Source organism: Drosophila teissieri, chromosome 3L (genome assembly GCF_016746235.2).
Source record: "Drosophila teissieri strain GT53w chromosome 3L, Prin_Dtei_1.1, whole genome shotgun sequence".
NCBI classification, from domain to species: Eukaryota; Metazoa; Arthropoda; class Insecta; order Diptera; family Drosophilidae; genus Drosophila; species Drosophila teissieri.
In genome coordinates, this window is record NC_053031.1 from 11,311,382 (window position 1) to 11,328,173 (window position 16,792).

Here is a 16,792-nt window from a genome sequence, read left to right on the forward strand (position 1 = left end):
ATGCTGCTGCTGCTCGACAGCGAAATAAGTTGGGGGTAAAAGGAGTTGGCAGCCAGCAGGAAGGGGGGAGAGGGGGAATCAGGCAGTAAGTATGTGGCCGGTAAAAAAGTTAACGGCGATGAGCATGGGAAATTAAGTACACGCCACGTGGGCCACAAGTCTGCTGGGGACAGCGAAGGGATGCCATGGGAGGTGGCTTTTGCGGTTCTCGTTTGTGTCTGCGTTTGAGTTTCACTTGGAGTCGGAGTCGGAGTCGGCGTGTGTGTGACCACAGCAAATAAGGAGCAGCAGGCGCAGGACTGGGAGGAACACGAGCAGGACGAGGGGCAGGAACTGAAGCAACAGCGAGTGCAACTAAGCGTCGCCCGGAAATGAGCAGGAAAAACGAACTCAGCGCGTTGCACAGTGGTACGAGGTGGAAAGTCTGTTGGGGCCACTAAACAGGTTCTTAAATAAAATATCTAAGAATTGCATTCCTTTCCTACCTAATTAATTCCTATCCAAGCAAATACTTTACTACCTTCCCTAGGATTAACTTAATGCAATATAATACAAAATTTTATGTTTTTGTATATCATCAAACTAGTGTATGTTGAGTGCGCAGAAATGCAAATGCTAGTTAGCATCGACACTTGTCACCCTATATATATTCCCGCGGAGGCTGCAATTAGGCTGCGTTGCAATCACGAAGAGAAAAGGGCGGGAAATGCTGTGGAAGTGGCAGCCGCGTCAGCAGCAAACCGGAAACGGGCCCAAATAAGTATGCAACGAACTTTTTCAGCGCCCTCGACTGGCAAACTTTTGCAGCAACTCCGCCTTGCGCAAAAAGCAGGAGGCGGCGCCCCCAATTGCTGGCATGTAAGTTGTTTTACTTCAAATTTTAATTATGATTTAATGCTAAAATACGGAAATAATTTGCGCCAACAACGTTCGTCGCCGCAACTCAAGCTGCTCGACTGCGAGGCACACGGAGTCGCTGCGCCCGAGTAATTCCATTTCATGGGTCGGCAATCGCGGTCACCATTCTCGGCTTGGGCGTATCGGGGAAACCGTATATACACCGCTCCATAATCGGACTATTTCCGCAGCCAGGCTTGTTAGCCACAAATTACTTTCCTGGCCAGACGGACAATATATTATTACTTTAAGTTCGTTATGTTTGATGGTGGTGAAATAGCTAACAGCGCAAACAATCAGTAATTTTGATACTTTCTAGTCTGTTTTTAATCTATCTGTTTCTGCGTTTTTACAATAATTTAAGCCCAAGTTTTAATTAAGTTGTAGCTCCTCCATTCTTCGCAAGGCAAATTCTTTATCCAATTTATGATGCACATAAAAACAATGGCCCCCAATATGTGTCATCGCACGTGCTTTTGTACACATGTAAATACTTCAGTATGCGCGTTGACATTGCATCGTAAAAATGTGTATTTATTTTCTGTTTATTTGCCGCATAAACAATATATGCAGGAAGTGAATGAATTACCACAGAAGCCGTGCCACACAATGTTATCGCACCACCATATATGAATTTATATACATTTGCGTGAGTGCGTGGTTTTTATATGTTTATAGTTCGAGGATTTCCATTTCTTTTCGGATTTTCGCCGTTCGGCAACATTTAAATGCACTTTTATTACATTTGCTCAAACAAATTTTTATTGTCGAGCAAAGGAAATCGCACAAAAACATAAAACTAAGCTGTTCACAGATTGCATTGTACAAGACGAGCAAAGTTTATGGACGGTGGATAATGTGCTCTTCGTACATATGCTCGTCTAAAGTGGCGAAATGCCAATGCCAGGATATATGTAGTTTTGTATTTCAATAGCACATATTGGTGATAAGCAAAAATAGTTTTAAGAAACAAGAAGAACAAGAAGTTTTTCAAGAAGAACATTTTAAAACTGTATCAGAGTTTCACTTTAAAAAATCAAGTGCTCAATTACAACGAATTCATTTCAAAACAGTTAAACAAGTAAGAAGCTATAAATCTATTGTGCCATAAATATTTTAAAAATGTGTACTCACAGTGTTTACTCTTCTCGGCGGCCACCTGGCTGCCTGGTGTCTGGGCGAGAATGGCGAGGAGTCCGATGAGGATTAGCAGCCACTGGGGAATGGCCGACCCCGATCCCGACCCAGAACTTTGCCTTTGGGTTAGGGTCCCTGACCGCCGGACCGGTTCACCATCATCTGCCGCTCGCCTGGGGATGCGGGAGCGGGCGGGGCAGGAGGGGACGAGAGTGGGCGAGGACGTGAGGCCGAGGTCGGTGGGTGGACCCGGCCCACAGGATGTGGGCATCAACAGCATCGCCGAAGCTTCGGTGGCTCAATTTTCGTGGCTTTCGCTTCTGCTATACGGGCTGCCTAAAAAGTTGGCTTCGCTTTTGTTCGCTCGCGATGGTTTCTTGTCGCGTTTGTCATTCTCCGGCAATTAGAAGCTTTCATTTATGAATTTTCCTTCTCCCGAATGTGTCGCCTCATTGGAGATTAACGGGTTTCGGCCAGCGTTCCAATTTCACTCTGCAAACAAAAAGTGCATTTAGTAGGGAAAAAGTGCTATTTGGTGTCTGGCAAAATTGCCAAAGCAATTGGCAACAGCTTGCGGCCAACGGACGGTAATGGATAATGGTCACTGAAATTAATTTCCCACTGCTATGACAATTCTGTATTTTCATTCGGGGAAGCCAAAGAAATATGCTGGCTTAAATATATATATATATACATACATATATACTAGTTTTTTTAACTTTTGTCCTTAAAAATGATTAAACAGAAGTGTTTTTTTCTTGGGAAACTACGAGGATATTAAAGTAAGAGGTCTCATAATCTGATTACATTTCAGCTTAATCCCCCATCGCAATGCCCACTGCACTGGGTCAATATTTGGAAGCATTAAGACATCGCATAAATCGAGGCAATCAATGCATAAATTTTGCCACTGGGTGAGTGCAGGAGCAGTGGCTCGCACTAAAAAGTGCATGTAAAGTGAAATATTACGCATACGCAGTGTGGATGGGTTTATCATGGCAGCGCAGGCCATGAATACATTGTCGCCCCATGGAGATGCCCTCCCACACCCACTCACAAAAGAATAAAGGACGTGTGGGCTGGTGTTAAAATGTAATAAGGAGCTGGCGTTGATTCCCAAGTACTGCCCAGCTGCTCCACTTTGTTCCTTATCCGTTGGGGAATGGAGCGCCATGGAATGGAAAACGCCGTGGGGCTTCGGTTGCAAGTTTATCACACTTAGAAATCGTCGCCAGCTGCTCCACATAAAGCGAAATAATAATGAGAAATCAGAGGCAGCCTGCAAAAAAGAATGCAACATATACATACATATACGAGTATATCAGTATATCTCTGGGCCACATCCATGGACTCCATATACACTCTTATACTTTCATATTGGATTGAAACTAGGACCCGCAGCCAAATCGGAGGACTTGGCCAGTGACCGTGTCACACACACATTCTGGCGTGCCTGACATCCAGCCAACGCTCCAATTTCGTGTTTAATTAAATCTGATTATAGCTTTTCACTTTGTCCTCCTTTGTGAGCCACTTTTTTGCTGTGCTTGGCATCTCCCCACGGGTGGCTTTGTGTACGGCCAGGTCCCATGATAAATTTAATTTTTATAAAGTCCAATGCCCAGCACAACATCTTGATCTTATGTTGGACGAGCGGAACAGACATGGAATAGTTTAAGTTCAAAGTAAAGCGTCGATTTACGGAGATTTCCCTTTTGAGAACATAACTAGATATTGTCATAGGCATCATATAAGCTACACCTAAATATATTTGAAAACAGCTAGAGTGTAAACGAAAACATATTAAGCCAAGGCAGACAAAAAGTACTTTGCAAAACTTTTAGTGATTAAAACTCGATGTGTATCCAAAGTTTTTACGAAACAGCAAACAATTGAAGACAAGCAGCAAAATGTTGGGCAAGGAAAACTACAATTAATAAAATACCCAAGCGAGGAAATCCAGCTACAGCGATTCGCTTTTCAGGAAAAACACACTCACAAACACACACACAATCAGTGACCTAATATTCACACTTGCACACAAGTGTGCACATAAAAGGAGGTGTATACGAAATACAGGACATGTATTTCCATGGCTGCTATTTTCCTTGTTCCTTTTCCTTTTTTTTTTGTGTTATTGTCCTGGCCGCCATGGCAACCAATTTTCTGGGCAGTTGAGAAAATCGCTTTTGAAAGGACATTGGAGGATACATTTTGCCAGTTAGCGACGACCAATTTCGTGCGTAGTGAAATAAAAGTTTACGCTTTGATTGCCCTCTAATTTACAAATTCGGAAATCGGAAAATACAAATCAAAGCGAATAATTTTGACCTGGCCGAATGGAGTTGGAGTTCAGCCACCGCTTCGTTGCTCCACAGCGAAATGGTGTGTGGAAAATGTGGGAGAGTGGAAAATGTGGAAAAGTGGGAAAATGGAAAAGTGGAAGAGTGGCGGGAATGCGAAGCCGCATAAATTACCAGCACTAGCAATTCAACACAAAGAAGGCTGAAACGCAACAAAAGCCGCTTTGCCGGGCTGCGGCTCCCCGGGAAACATGGCCAACAGTTCCGACAGGAACAATAACACTAACAACAGAAACAACTGAAACTATGGCCAAAATGGCCAACACGACGTAACTGTGAAGAAAAATTAGGCGACATACAATTAATGGCCCTGTGGGGTTTCATCGTCAAATCGCTTTGGAGCCCACATTCGTAGGGTTTTTTTTTTGGTTTTTTTTTACTTTCTGGATATACAATCTTTTGTTTGATTTTGATGCCCGAGTGCGTTCTACTATTTACCATATTCTATGGAGCTCCTCTAGAATGGCAAGACAAAAGGATTTGGATGTAATGATAGTATGAATGGAAGGTTTTCTAGGGCGAAGTTGGTATCGCCTGTCAGATCCATTATTTTTGGGCACATAAATAATCATTGCTAATGGCGATTTGTCATTAGCTTTTATTGAGAAACTCTTGTTCGAAAAATGTTTGAGAATGCACTCAAGAAAATGGTGCATTCTTTTTGATAGTATCCTTTGAATTAGGGACCCTTTGCAGATACATATTTGTACATATTTTAGTTCAAATATTAACTGATTTATTTTGTTTAAAGAAAAATAAATATTTAAGCCATTAACCTACATATAACACACTTTGAAAACAGTTTAAGTTACATTTTATACGCATTGTACAGAGTTTCCCAACTACTTTTTGTGACTTTATAAATATTTATGCACAATGCATGACATTAAATCCTGTTTGCTCCACACCTGAACCATTTTGGACAGCGCAGTAAAAGCACACAAAAAACGCTCACTTTGGCTTTCAGTAAATACGACGCAGGAAAACATTGGCAGTGAGGGCGGTAAAAGCAGTGGCAACAATGCTCGAAAGGGGGAGTTTCGAAGGGATACCCTTTGTTGTGCTGTCCTGGGGCTGAAATCGCGGGGGGGAGGGGGAGCATTCGCCGACACCTCGGCAACACACACAATGCAAATGTATTAACTGCAGGACGTTATAAACAAAAGAAATTACGTTATGGCGGCGAAGTGTTTTATGTTGGCAACACTTCGCCAGCACCCGCCATCAAATGCGAACGGATTTCGCATATTTCTCCACCCGCTTACACAAAGCGAAAAGACTACCATGTCCCAAATTCATTTTAAAAAAAAAAGGTAGAAAAAAAGGTATCAATGCAACAAAAATATGAAAAGCACTGTGCCTCACTGGGTTAATCAAAATCGAAAATACCCTTTTTTGTTCGTAGAGATAATATAATTCTGATTTGTTGTATCTATAACATTGTTCGGCTATCACAATTTTTCTTGGTGCATGCATGTTTGCCAACCGCTTTTCACCGTCTATCCGCACGTCCGCCCGTCCCTGGCCTCCAGTGTCCGTCCGTGTCCGTCCGCATCCGCGTCCGTGTCCGTGTCCGTGTCCGTTAGTCTCCGTCCGCGTCTGACTCACGTCTGCATGGGGCATGTCTATTTGTCTGCTGAATACGGAACCGGGCTGCCAACAGCGACAACAGCAGCAACAACAACGACAACAGCAGGAACAGAAACACGTCACTATGGGTAAGTGCAGTCGTGCTCCACGGCGTATGAGTAATTTCTGTGGCATGAAGCGGTTCTTTTTTTCGGAGCGGCAAGGAGATGGCCGCATTGTTTTGGCCATCGCTTTCGCTTAGCTCTTTTGTGCGGAACATGCTTGCGTGTATTTTTGAAGTCATTTTCTGCTGCATTTAGTCCTTTTATGGGTTTTCCATGATGTGTCTACAGGATCATTTTGCAATGGTTCCTTGCACTTAAAATCATGCGGGCTTATACGAGTGCTGCGCTACTATTTAAAGAAATTCCGACTGTATATCAATAAAAATGATTAAATTTATTCCGTTAGCCAAGGAGTATTCCTTAAATGTAATATTTTAAATCATTTTAAAAGTAGCAATTTAAAGGGAGTGAGCTATTTTTGAAATACTTTTTCCATTTTGAGCTCCACAAATGGCTTTCATGGTGTGTTAACAAAACCCTTCACTCTGCCACTCATGATGCCCATTTCCTTAAGCCCCAAAAGTGCCAAATCATGAGATTGCGCTGCCATGGCGATTGCGATGACAAACCGTGAATGTGGCGGACTGTGGGTGGGATGGAGCCTAGGATATGGCTTTAGAGGAAGGGTGTTGACAAGAAATCCTAACGAGTGACAGCTGAGACAATCCCAAGACGCAAAAAGCAGCCACAATGATGACAAGAGCAATCGGAAGCCGAAGTACGAAAAAATCAAAGCCCTCGATTTGCCTTTCGGTCAAATCCCAGCGACAGATTAATGGTGGGGACCAGCCCGGGGCCGAAGTCCACGTCCAAGACCAGACAAGAAACCGCAATCGCAATCAAATTTATTTATTTATTTTTATGTTTAGCCGTTGGCAGTTTTCTCATTTGTGCCCAGCGCAGCACATAAGCTGACAGCCCCATCAACTTGATTTCCCCTTCACCCAATGCCCCGGGTGAATTCAGGGGCTGGTTCCAAAGGGTCGAGGTCAGGCTAATGATTAATACGCCTGGCTGGTCCAGGCACTTGGAGTGGCATGTCCACCACAACAGCGCAGTAGCGTTCTTCCGCTCTGCGGTTTAAATTTAACTATCTGCAATTTCCTTATCTCCAAAAAAGTTTGTGAACGTTAGCACTTAAATAAAATGGCTCTAAATATACAATCTCCATTAAATTCTAGTTTGAGTTTATTCAAAGTAATAGACGATCAAAAAATCTTTACTCTTTAATCCTCTGTTGGCCCTACAAAAATATTTTAATTACAAAAGTGCTTTGAGATAAACATATGTATGTATGTATGTACACATGTGTTTTGGTTTTATTGATAAAACCGCTTTTATATTCCAACAGAAGTACATACATATATGGTTTTTTTTGTGAAATCCTTGTTATCCACTACCGTGCCATTTAGGGAATCCTGACTGTTATTGCATGGGCCCCTCGAGTTGTGGCAGGGATTACGCTCTGCAGTGAGAACTACTGGGCTTTATGGAGTGCGGACAGAAATAAATCACCTGTCGGGGAGTCTTGGCAAAGACCTGGTCGAACAAAAAATATAAATTAGAAAATCCAAAACGGAGGGGGTGGGGAGGGGGTTGTGGGGCAAGCAACAGAATAATCCTCCATTACCACACTTCCTGACCTGACCCTGGCATGTGCGAGTGTGTGTGTGTTTGTATGTTTGTGTGTTTGTGTGTTCGATGGCACTACTTTCACACATTCGCCTGCTGTTATAGTATGTACTCCTGCACACGCACACATGTATAAACATACATATAAGCCAGGGATATGCGTGAAGGACCTTCGCCATCGACCACACCACAGCAACGTGTGAGCGAGCGAGACAACAGCGTTAACAGAAGTCCTTGTGCGCTCACAATGACAGCGAGAGGGAGAAAGGGAAGGCTCTCGCAAAGAGAGCACAAGAATACTACTCGCTCGTAGTACTCGCAGTCGGGGGCGTAAAATGTGTAAAACTCAACTTGACGGCTCCGTTCTGCGGCTCTCTGATGAATGAGATTAACCGGCGAGCCAGAAACCACCCCCTTTTTGGGCCTCGCGACAAATGAGTGCAAATGACCTCAACACAGGACAGGGGAATACGGTAGCAGCAACCCTCGATCCTGTTCCTGTTCCTATTCCCGTTACCGTTACCGTTCCCGCTTTTCTGCTTCTTTTAAAGCGGTGCCCATCCGCAAGCACTCGTCCTTTTTTGGCATTTTTACGACACAGTAACTGAATTTATTATGCACTTGGCTTGCGTTGTTTATTGATAATTCTATAAAATTCCAGACTGCCGCCTCTTGTTTAATCGCATGATATTTTCGCATACCATACAAAACTACTCACTCAATTAATTCACTTCATATGCACAATTGAACCATCCACAGTTTTTTGTGTGAAATATCCAGCGGGTATTTTCGCAAATTAACTTTTTAGCATACACATTGAATATTAAGTTTCATTTTCGATAGTACATTTTACACAATTGCGGGTGTTGCACAGCGCGACGAAAAGCTTCTCACTCAACGTTTCAACTGCGACTGTGACTCGTTTGTGTTTAGTAGCGAATATTTTGGCGTCTCGCCTTAAACTTTTACCTTCAAGCACTCGCTGCCGAAAGCTAACAGCTAGAGCTAACAGCTGCCAGCAAGTGGACAGCCCCGCTGTTAGGCTTATCGATTGCCAAGCCGTGTGCGAGCGAGACGGCAATGCAGCTCCACTGAGACTCCACAAAAAAAAGGGTGGACAGCTTGGATTTTTAACTTAGCGATTGGAGAAGTTGATTGTTTGTATTATTATCACTGTGAACTTAGCGCATTGAATGCGATTACAAGTATCCGTTGTATTTGTTTATATTTTCAACGCACTGGCGAGGCACATCCTTTTCAAACGAATCATTGTGGTAACCGAAACGTAGCGAAGTTGACGGCGAACTGAAGCCGGCGCCTTTGGTGGTAGAAAAAACCTGCCACCTAAAATCAACCACCCCATGCGGCACGCTCTCTTAGCACACATTGCGAAACTCCCCCTATTTTCTGTCGCTCTCTCCCTTAGGCACAGTTCACTGTACTCAAATTTGGCGCCCTGTTAGGGAGAATGGTTGTTCTAAGTGCCCATCAGTTTAATTTTTGACATATTAATTTAATTTTAATATTCATTTAAGCAATAACATTGTACTACATAATTGGCACTCATACGTGGCGCCCGAATAGGAAACATTCCTTGGCAACTAAGAAATATAAAATATCCAAGTAAATACACATCACACATAGCATTCACATAGTTTTTATCTAACTGAAACATCTTACTCAGATGTACAATACTGGATGTGAGATTCCAATTTTAACTCTAGCTAAAAAAAGCACTGAAAAATGGGTGGGTGGAGTCGTGAGCTCTTATCAGATGGCAAGTGTAACATGAGACTGGTGCGTCTGCTGTCTGGACTTGCCTTGGAATCAAATCGATTCCGAGGCCGCACCACCCCCAATACTACTGCTATCGATGAGTTGGCGCGCAAAAGGAGCCGTGTCCTGTAATTTGTCGCCGCACGACAGTGACGCAAAGTGCCTGTCAGTCTGCCACGGCCACCCACCCACAAAAGGTTCCTCCCCCTGATTCCTGGACAATTTAATTATACCCGAAGACGGAGCGCAGACGGAGTCGGCTTTAAGGTAACCGGAGCTGGAACGCTCCCTACTTTCCGACGCAGTCGAGCCTAAGCGCCTACGTCAGAACCATCAGAACCATCAGAAACATCAGAAACAGCAGAAACACGCGTTTTATCTCGTAATTAAATTTAAATGGGATAACTTTGTGGCCGGGAGTCACTTCCGCAGCACAAAGAAATTAGCGAGTGTCTGGCCTTTGCACGCGAAAACACACCAGATAGCTAGCCTGAATTATAATGGGCAGACGGCTTAGTTGATAGTCGCATTTCATAGGACTGTTTTTGATTGCGGAATGGCCAAGTACTTTGTTCTCTCCTTACTACTGAACAACCATATTCCCAGTTATTTAAGAATAAATGTGCAAATACCGCTTGCAATTAGTTTACATGTACTTTATTCGTTTCGTAAATCCCAGGCAGATAGAGTAACATATTGAACACTTCAACTGGCTAGGTCGTATTAGAGTCTGCTTGTAACTTTTGTGTCAGTAACCACTCTTAAACAGAATAATATCATTAATTTTACCCATCAACCCATTGTATACTTATGTATATTTAAAACCCTTTCACCAAATTTCTAAACCTAGATTAAAGATTATGCCACTTATATGTATGTAATGAGTTCCAGAGCTTAGGTCACCTTAGCCAGCCGCTGGTCAATGCACTTCTGACTTCGAAGGTCAAACCAATTTCCCGGACTGCAGTAATGCAAAACCGCTTTACCCTTCAAGCAAACATAATACTTGTTATGCTGCTTCACGTCTCCAAATCGTGTATCCTCTTTCACTTTGGTGCAATCCGGCACTCCCTCCGCTAGTAATGCTCCATGGGTATCAGCCTGAGATTCCTCTAAGACGCACTGAACCAGGATTGGGTAGTTACAAAAGTTTGATTTGGTGTCAAAGTGTAGACCCCGGGGACACTGTCGTGGTATAGCCCGTCCATTGGCACAAACATAAAACCTGCTGCATGACTTTGGATCCCTCACATAGGCGCCATTTCGCAAGGACTTACAGTCAGGAGTCGATCCGGTGTCCGAGGGTTTCTTCGTAACATTTTCTACGGCCTCATCGAGGGAGCAGTCCACTAAACTGGGAAAATTACAGACCTTCCTCTTAATGTCGAAGTAGAGATTTCTGGGACAGTGGCTAGGAACTGCTTTGCCATTCAGACATACATAATATCTATTGCATGACTGGAAGTCCCGAAGAAAAACCCCATTCGGCATGTTGTTGCAATCAGCACTTTCTTCTTGGTGACCAGGGGTCGTTCCAGTTGAGGGTCTTAGAGTTGAGGTTTCAGCTACAATACCCTCGGTCGAAGGATTTGGAGTCGGATGGGCGGTATACGAACTTGGAGGATCGGACGGACATGGAGTCGCGCCTTTAGGTGGAGACTCCGATGAACTGTTTCCGGAGTCACCAGGATTTTCCGGGGCACTTGTCGAAGGTCCCGGGCTTGGGGGATTAGTGGAAGTAAATGGAGCTCCACTTGTGGAAGAGATTCCGTTTTCAGACCCACTGCTTCCGGAGTCGTTTCCATTTCCTGGCGTACTTGCCGAAGGTGCAGGGATTGAGGGATTTTCGGTGGTACATGGAGATCTAGTTGTGGTAGAGATTCCGTTTTCGACACCATTTCCTGACGTACTTGGCGTTGGCTCAGAGTCCGAGGGATTATCGGTGGTACATGGAGATCTAGTTGTGGAAGAGTTCCCGTTCTCAGACCCACTGTTTCCGGAATCGTTACCGTTTCCTGGGGTACTTGGCAAAGGTTCCGGGCTTGAGGGATTTTCGGTGGTACATGGAGATCTAGTTGTGGTAGAGATTCTGTTTTCCCCACCATTTCCTGGGGTACTTGGCGGTGGCTCAGAGCTCGAGGGATTATCGGTGGTACATGGAGATTTGGATGTGGAAGAGTTTCCGTTCTCAGACCCGCCACCATTTCCTGGGGTACTCGGCGAAGGTTCTGGATTGTTGGTGGTACATGGGGCTCCACTTGTGGATGACACTTTGTTCCCCTCAGTTGTAGTGTCGTAAGCAGGTTCTGAAGTCAAGACATCTTCTGTTGTACTCTGAGGAGTTGGTGCTGTCGAAGGATTTTCAGATGTACTTTCCGTTATAGGTTCAGAGGTTGAGGGATTCTCGGAACTGGTAATAGATTCCTCTGTCGAACTTTGTGGAGATGATTGTGTCGATGACGAATTTTCCGAGTTATTACTATCGTTCTCAGTGGTGCCTGTTGACGATTCTGTCGTGGGATTTTCAGAGCTTGTTGTACTTTCAACAGTTGAGCTTTCAAATGATGGACTTGTAGATGACGGACTTTCTTGTGTTGAACTATTTGGCTTCTCTGTCACTCCTGTTGATGATTCCGTAGACAAAGGACCTTCAGTGGTAGAGCTACTTTCTTGGGTACTTTCTGGTAGCGATTGCGTTGAGGAAGATTCATCTGTCGCTGCTGTAGAAGATTCGCTGGGCAAAGGACTTTCAGTGGTACTTTCTTGGGCCGTACTATCTGGTAAAGATTCTGTTGACGAAGGCTGATCTGTCACTGCTGTCGATGATTCCGTAGGCAAAGGACCTTCGGTGGTAGAGCTACTTTCTTGGGTCGTACTATCATTTGAAGATTCCGTTGAAGAAGACTCATCGGTCGCTTCTGTCGATGATTCGGTAGACAGAGAACTTTCCTGGGTCGTACTATCAGGTGGAGATTCTGTTGACGAAGGTTCATCTGTCACTGCTGTAGATGATTCGGTAGGTGACGGACTTTCAGTGGTACTTTCTTCGGTCGTACTATCTGGTAAAATCTCTGTTGGCAAAGGCTCCTCTGTGACTCCTGTCGATGATTCCGTAGACAAAGGACCCCCGGTGGTAGAGCTACTTTCTTGGGTCGTACTATCATTTGAAGATTCCGTTGAAGAAGACTCATCGGTCGCTTCTGTCGATGATTCGGTGGACAGTGAACTTTCCGTGCTTAAGCTACCTTCCCGGGTCGTACTATCAAGTGGAGATTCTGTTGACGAAGGTTCATCTGTCCCTCCCGTCGATGATTCGGTAGGTGACGGACTTTCAGAGGTACTTTCTTGGGTCGTACTATCTGATGAAGATTCCGTTGACGAAGGCTGATCCGTCACTGCTGTCGAAGATTCGGTAGACCAGGAACTTTCAGTGCTTGAGCTACTTTCCTCGGTACTTTCTGGTAGTGATTGCGTTGAGGAAGATTCATCTGTCTCTGCTGTCGATGATTCGGTGGTCAAAGGACTTTCAGAGCTTGAGCTACTATCTTCGGTCGTACTATCTGGTAAAGACTCTGTGGAGGATGACTCATCTGTCGCTTCTGTAGATGAGTCTAAGGCAACAAGACTTTCTGTGCTTGAGCTACTTTCTGGTAGCGATTCCGATGAAGAAGACTCATTAGTCGCTTCTGTAGATGATTCGGTGGTCAAAGGACTTTCAGAGCTTGAGCTACTATCTTCGGTCGTACTATCTGGTAAAGACTCTGTGGAGGATGACTCATCTGTCGCTTCTGTAGATGAGTCTAAGGCAACAAGACTTTCTGTGCTTGAGCTACTTTCTGGTAGCGATTCCGATGAAGAAGACTCATTAGTCGCTTCTGTAGATGATTCGGTGGTCAAAGGACTTTCAGAGCTTGAGCTACTATCTTCGGTCGTACTATCTGGTAAAGACTCTGTGGATAAAGACTCATCTGTCGCTTCTGTAGATGAGTCTAAGGCAACAAGACTTTCTGTGCTTGAGCTACTTTCTGATAGCGATTCCGATGAAGAAGACTCATTAGTCGCTTCTGTAGATGAGTCGGTATACAAAGGGCTTTCCGACCTTAAGCTACTTCCCTGGGTCGTACTATCAGGTAGAGATTCTGATGAAGTAGATTCATCTGCCGCATCTGTAGATGGTTCAGTAGACGCGATACTTTCAGAGCCCGAAATTATATCTTCCAAGGAGGCTTCTGTAGACAGAGAACTTTCGGTGCTTGAACGACTTTCTAGTGTGGAACTTTCTTGTATAGATTCCGTGGAAGAATCATCTTCCGGCACTCCTGTGGACGATTCCTGCGTCGAACTTTCTGTTGCTCCTTCAGACGGAGAAATTGGAACTTCGGAACTGGATAGGATATCCTCCTGAGAATTATTCTGCAGGCTGGAAGATGTAAGCGGTTTCGGAATGGAAACTATCTGACCTGAGCTCGACAAATGTTGAGTTCCGACGGCACTGTCAAATAGTTGGTAGTGGACAATTGGTTTGGGTTTCAGGGGCGAAGGTGTCGTGTCATGAGAGTTGCCCCAGAGATTGGCGAAGAAATTTAAGTTTCCGAAAATGTTGAATATAAGCGGTCTGTCCACGTTGATATTTTGCGTGACGCTAACTTCCTTCTTAGCATCATCTGATTTTTTGATTGCTAGGGCTGCATTGTTCTTATTCAAACACCCCTGCGATTGAGCATCAAACAAGTATCCATTCTCGCAGGTATTTTTTACAGATCCAAGGAAACCGAGGCACAGGTAATACGATTGGGGATCATTGGAGTCGGCTGCTCTGGATCCAAACGATTGCCCCGCACAGAAGTCCTTTCCCAGAGCCTCGGGAAGGATCCAAAGAAAAGCCCATAGGACTTTTACTAAAAAAATAATACTGAATTAATATCCGTGGGGCTTTTAAATTTTAATATAACGTACCGACTAGCATTTTAAAAGCACATTGAAGAAAATGCAACGTAGGGGAATATTTTCTTTGTTTTTATACCTTAAAGGTTCCGCAGAAAAACAAGAAAATAATCTCAAGTGGAATATGTAAGTAAAATGTTAAGTACAAGTATTTTAAATAAATTAGACACTAACCAAAACAGAATGGTTATCGTGTGTTACAGATGTTTCGTAATGGAGTGGAAAATACATCGTTTTCTGAATAACGAAAACAATATTCTTGTTTCAAAGAAAACATTTTTTCAAGAAACCGAAAATGCATTGTAGGTCAAGAAAGGTTTGATAAGAATCCCTAAAATATGTTACTAATATCTGTAAGTTAAATTCTTTATCACATACCAACCTTTCACTTTACAAAGCTTAGTTTAGTAGGTAAATTTCATAGAATAACCTATTTAAAGATCATGATTAGCTATTTTATTGTCTTTTGATTGTTTTCCTAATCTGGAAGCATAATGGGGCATGTCGAGCGTTGGAGGCCTGCGGGCGACAGTGTAACGACTGCCACAACCCACCACATGCCCCTTTGGGGCGAAACCACCGCCCTCCACCTAGCTGGCAACCCACACCCACCCACTGCCACCCACCCTCCCTCGGCGACCAAACATTTCCGATTAGTTGTACAGATAACAGGGCCGTCTCAGCACTTATCGTACCCGTATTCTTGCAATGATTACTCAAAACCCCGGTGCACTTGCTGTTGTTGTTGCCTTTTGGGGAGGGCGGGACAGGTGGGCGTTATCACTATTTTTAGAATGATAGAAAGCTCGGGGCGGCAAGCTCCGAACTCCGCCATATAGCAGTGTTTTGGCCCGCACTCTTATCGTAACTTGTGTGGCTTCGAATGTACCTAGTTGAGGAAATATCCCATGTCGGATTTTGTTACCTCTGGTATTCGAGCCAATAAGTTCGGCCACGAATTCGCATTTTATCTTTTGCATTTTTATTATTTTCGATTTTTTGGTTTTCTTTTTTTTTTTGTATTAATTTTTAAATAACCTGCAGCGTATTTTTTTTGGCCAGTGCACGGGGTCATCTGCACCCACTAAATTTGCTGTAATTTTCAATGTCCGTACATTCGCTACCACTGATATCAGTGAATTTTCTGCTGGGTTTTCGGCGAGGTTTAGCACTTGGCCAACCAACGAAAATTAATGCAGTCAGGTTAATTTTGATTTAAGTGGCCTTAGATCGGCTAGCCTATCAGGAAGTTGTGCTTTTTGTTTCAGAACCGCGATCTCCTGAAAATAAATGCGCTGTCATGCTTATATGGTCAAGATAATCTTTCTCTTTTAAATTACATAATAAAAAAGGAAATGGAAAATGGAAAACAGAAAACAGAAAAGCTCAACCAATGCTGTTCCAGGGAATTTCTTCCAAACTTACAGTAGTCTAAAATAGCCCTAACTTGCAATAGATATAAGACAAGATGTATCTGATGAAATCGCCAAAATCAGATAATATAAGAAAAACCTCTATCGAGTTGGCAAGAAAGTCGAGGCGAATTTGCATATAGTGGAAAATGGTGCAATGGATTAGAGTGGTCTCGAAACTACACATTAGAGTGCTGGGTAAACCGACTCCTCCGGGCAAACTGCATTTGGGCCAGTGAGCCGAGCACTTGCTCATCCGTTAGCTAACGAGACCATTCCAAACACGATAACGATCAGGAAAAGTGCACATATCAAGCTGGAAACTATGAGCTTATACCCATAGACAAGACCCCCAACCCTCCGTAGGGTCTTCACTTGCAATTGCATTCCCTATAATCAGCCGGCTATCACTTCAGCTGCGATAAGCGTGCTGGTAAGGGTTGACAGTCATTAGATTAAAAAACGACTCAAAAGCGAGTTGAGATTGGATCAAAAACAAAATAAATTCTGTTTCAATTACAAGGTGACCGAGACTCGGGTCCTAGCTGCTCATCTCCTCCACCGAGTCCATTGTCCTGTACTGCTCCCTCTGCAGACGATTGCCATAGGTGCGCGACACCAGATTCCAGGCGTCCATGAAGCGATCCATGCACTGCGAAATGCATCGCTGCTCGCCGGTGTCCAGTGATTTGCCCGGCTTCTGGATGCACTTCTTGAAGCACTTCTCCGTCATCTTCGAGAGCATCTCCTGGGCGTTGGCCAATGCGATCTGCTGTTTCACCTGGCTCATCAGCTCACCCTTCTCCATGTTGGCAGCCGCCATTCCGGTCCTTGCTGGTTAAACAATTTAAATTTAAATTCTCCTAAATTCTGAACGCTTTAAGCTTGTTTAAGTCCAAACAGGGGAAACTCGGACAGAAGGTACACAGCTGACTGT

At 43.9% G+C, this 16,792-nt stretch overlaps 3 protein-coding genes across 5 annotated transcripts in view; all 3 read right to left on the reverse strand.

The window, feature by feature from the left end:
- LOC122616086 overlaps positions 1-8,787 on the reverse strand; it is a 33,097-nt gene extending 24,310 nt beyond the window's left edge. For 2 of the 3 annotated variants that reach the window (XM_043791370.1, XM_043791372.1), the window contains exons 1-2: positions 8,442-8,561; positions 2,032-2,526 (exon numbers count right to left, since the gene is read on the reverse strand). In XM_043791370.1, coding sequence (XP_043647305.1) covers positions 2,032-2,314 — 283 coding nt within the window. In that variant the 5' untranslated portion in view covers positions 2,315-2,526; positions 8,442-8,561. Of the gene's footprint in view, positions 1-2,031; positions 2,527-8,441; positions 8,562-8,692 lie in introns of those variants that run through there. The other variant, XM_043791371.1, reaches the window with a different exon arrangement.
- Positions 8,788-10,140: 1,353 nt separating this feature from the next.
- Positions 10,141-14,471, reverse strand: LOC122615914 (cell wall protein IFF6). The gene is made up of 2 exons (XM_043791091.1): positions 14,456-14,471; positions 10,141-14,397 (listed from the first exon to the last, which is right to left on the reverse strand). Exons 1-2 carry the CDS (start codon positions 14,463-14,465, stop codon positions 10,394-10,396), a joined length of 4,014 nt encoding a protein of 1,337 aa, XP_043647026.1. The 5' UTR covers positions 14,466-14,471; the 3' UTR covers positions 10,141-10,393.
- Positions 14,472-16,333: 1,862 nt separating this feature from the next.
- LOC122617728 (mitochondrial import inner membrane translocase subunit Tim13) lies at positions 16,334-16,792 on the reverse strand. The gene has a single exon (XM_043793698.1). It carries the CDS (start codon positions 16,676-16,678, stop codon positions 16,397-16,399), a length of 282 nt encoding a protein of 93 aa, XP_043649633.1. The 5' UTR covers positions 16,679-16,792; the 3' UTR covers positions 16,334-16,396.